This window comes from Madurella fahalii (assembly GCF_045866475.1).
Source record: "Madurella fahalii IFM 68171 DNA, scaffold_3, whole genome shotgun sequence".
NCBI lineage: Eukaryota > Fungi > Ascomycota > Sordariomycetes > Sordariales > Madurella > Madurella fahalii.
Window position 1 is genome coordinate 751,236 of NW_027263973.1, and position 1,921 is coordinate 753,156.

The window sequence follows — 1,921 nt, forward strand, 5'->3', positions numbered from 1 at the left end:
ACCATTCAGAATGTAGAAGTGAGAGCGCCGAAGCGGGACCTGAATCAACCCCTGAGCAGGTTATAAACGCCACAAGCACACTCATAATGCTGGAACCACAAGACTTTGGGCAGGAAATTGCCCTTCGTTGGACAAAACAAAGGGACAGACCTGGTGCGACTCAGCTGGTATTGGGCAGTACCACAGGGTATGACATCCCGCAGAAATACTGCTCCTGCAAAGAGTTAATATCCGAGATTCGCTGCAGAGGTCACGACAAGTACAACTTGCTGTGTGCAGCGTAGATGCTAGGGCACTGCCGAGACTATGAGCCGGTAACCGAGCTTGAGCTCTCTGGAGACAGTCCTGACAGAAATTGGCTATACTGAGCGGATGCCCAGCGAACGATACCGTAGACGGTAGATCAGGTTCCCTAGCTGGGGAACGACTGCAGCGCCGACCTTTGACTTGGGCAAGCGGCGGCATGCAACGCACCAGGTTCCTCTTTGGGCACCGAGAAGTACATCTATCACTTGATCACTGCTAGCAGGTTATCCTGCATCCTCAGATCGGAGTAACGTCGGGAGTGTCATTGAATGTGGTTGTTTCTTCATCTAGGCTCAAGAGTGATAGCACGAGGTATTGGGTGGCAACATGTACAGTCTGTGAGATTTTGCGTTCGGAGCTCTCTCCTCCTTCCTCCGCTTCTGCGCTTACGTGAATTGGGAGAAGAATTCCCAAGTATAAATGTCCGAGAATGTACTTGTCGCACCCGGATCCCTTGGGCTGGGCGTATGGTCACTGGCAAGAGATCATCCAAGTTAGCCAACTCGGAGCAATCCAGATGGGAAATTAATTATAATTGCGAGCACATACCCGTCAAAGGCGACGAAGGTGGTGGGATATTCGGGATTACAGCCCTCGTAGACGGTCTTGATGTGCTTCTCGCCGCGGGCCGGCTCCTTGGCCTCCTTTGGTGTGCAGCCGTTGTTCTGGACGAACCTGTCGCGCATCTGGCGGCCGCCGGCGATGGGGAGAACCTGGTCGCGGGTGCCGTGCTGTGAGTACCAGGCCACAGGCTCGGTGCCGCCCGGGCAGGCGCCGCTGATCTGGGGATTCCCGGACAGCACGGCCACGGCGCGGAGCTCCTTGCCGAGAGCGCAGGCGAGGATGAAGGACATGGCGGCGCCGTGGCTGAAGCCCGTCGAGAAGCGGAGGTTCTGATCGATGCAGAGATCGTCCTCGACGGCCTTGATGATGTCATTGACCAATGTGATATCGGAACCGCCGTTGTTCCACCAGCCAACGCCAAGAGCGCCGCTGGTTCCGGTGGGCGCAACGTAGATGGCACCAATCGTGTCGTTAATAAGACGCGGTAGGCCGTAGTAGGCGTTGGGGCCGCTCGAGATCTGCTGGCCACTGCCCCCCACGGCGTGCATGGTAAAGATCAGGCGGTACTGGTGATTGTAGTCGTAGTTGTCCGGGAGCTTGACAAAGTATTGGCGTGTCGCGCCGCCCGAGGTAATGCTCAAGCCGGGCGCGGTGGCGGCGGCCGGCGTAACCAACTTGGGGGCCTTACCGCAGCCCGGGGACGGCTTCCCGCATAGGATCGGCTGTGCAGCTCCGAGCAGGAGCAGCGCTGCGGCGAAGGTCTTGAGCGGCATGTTAAGGATTCGACTAGAACGGCTCTGGCGGATAACCCTCTTATGTGGCGTTGGCTAGTAGTGTGCGAGGTTGGCGTCATCGTGCAAGACGTACTCCCGCAGCCTACCCTCCCCTATTTATGCGCTTCTGTCTTGATGGCAAACTTCGGAGGGACCACTCTAGACATCATCTCGGTAGCTGGACACGGCTACCATTCGGAACGCGGTTTCGGTATCTGGAGTCGGTTGCTATCCTCAGTGTACAACTCCGGGGTACGTATTGGTAACTATAGCTTGTA

General features: G+C 56.8%; 1 protein-coding gene across 1 annotated transcript; it reads right to left on the reverse strand.

Annotated features, from left to right (window-relative positions):
- Positions 1-692: 692 nt before the first annotated feature.
- MFIFM68171_05728 (feruloyl esterase) lies at positions 693-1,643 on the reverse strand (the record flags this gene model as incomplete). Its single annotated transcript, XM_071061148.1, has 2 exons — positions 693-780; positions 856-1,643. 2 exons carry the CDS (start codon positions 1,641-1,643, stop codon positions 693-695), a joined length of 876 nt encoding a protein of 291 aa, XP_070917249.1.
- Between the last annotated feature and the right edge of the window lie 278 nt (positions 1,644-1,921).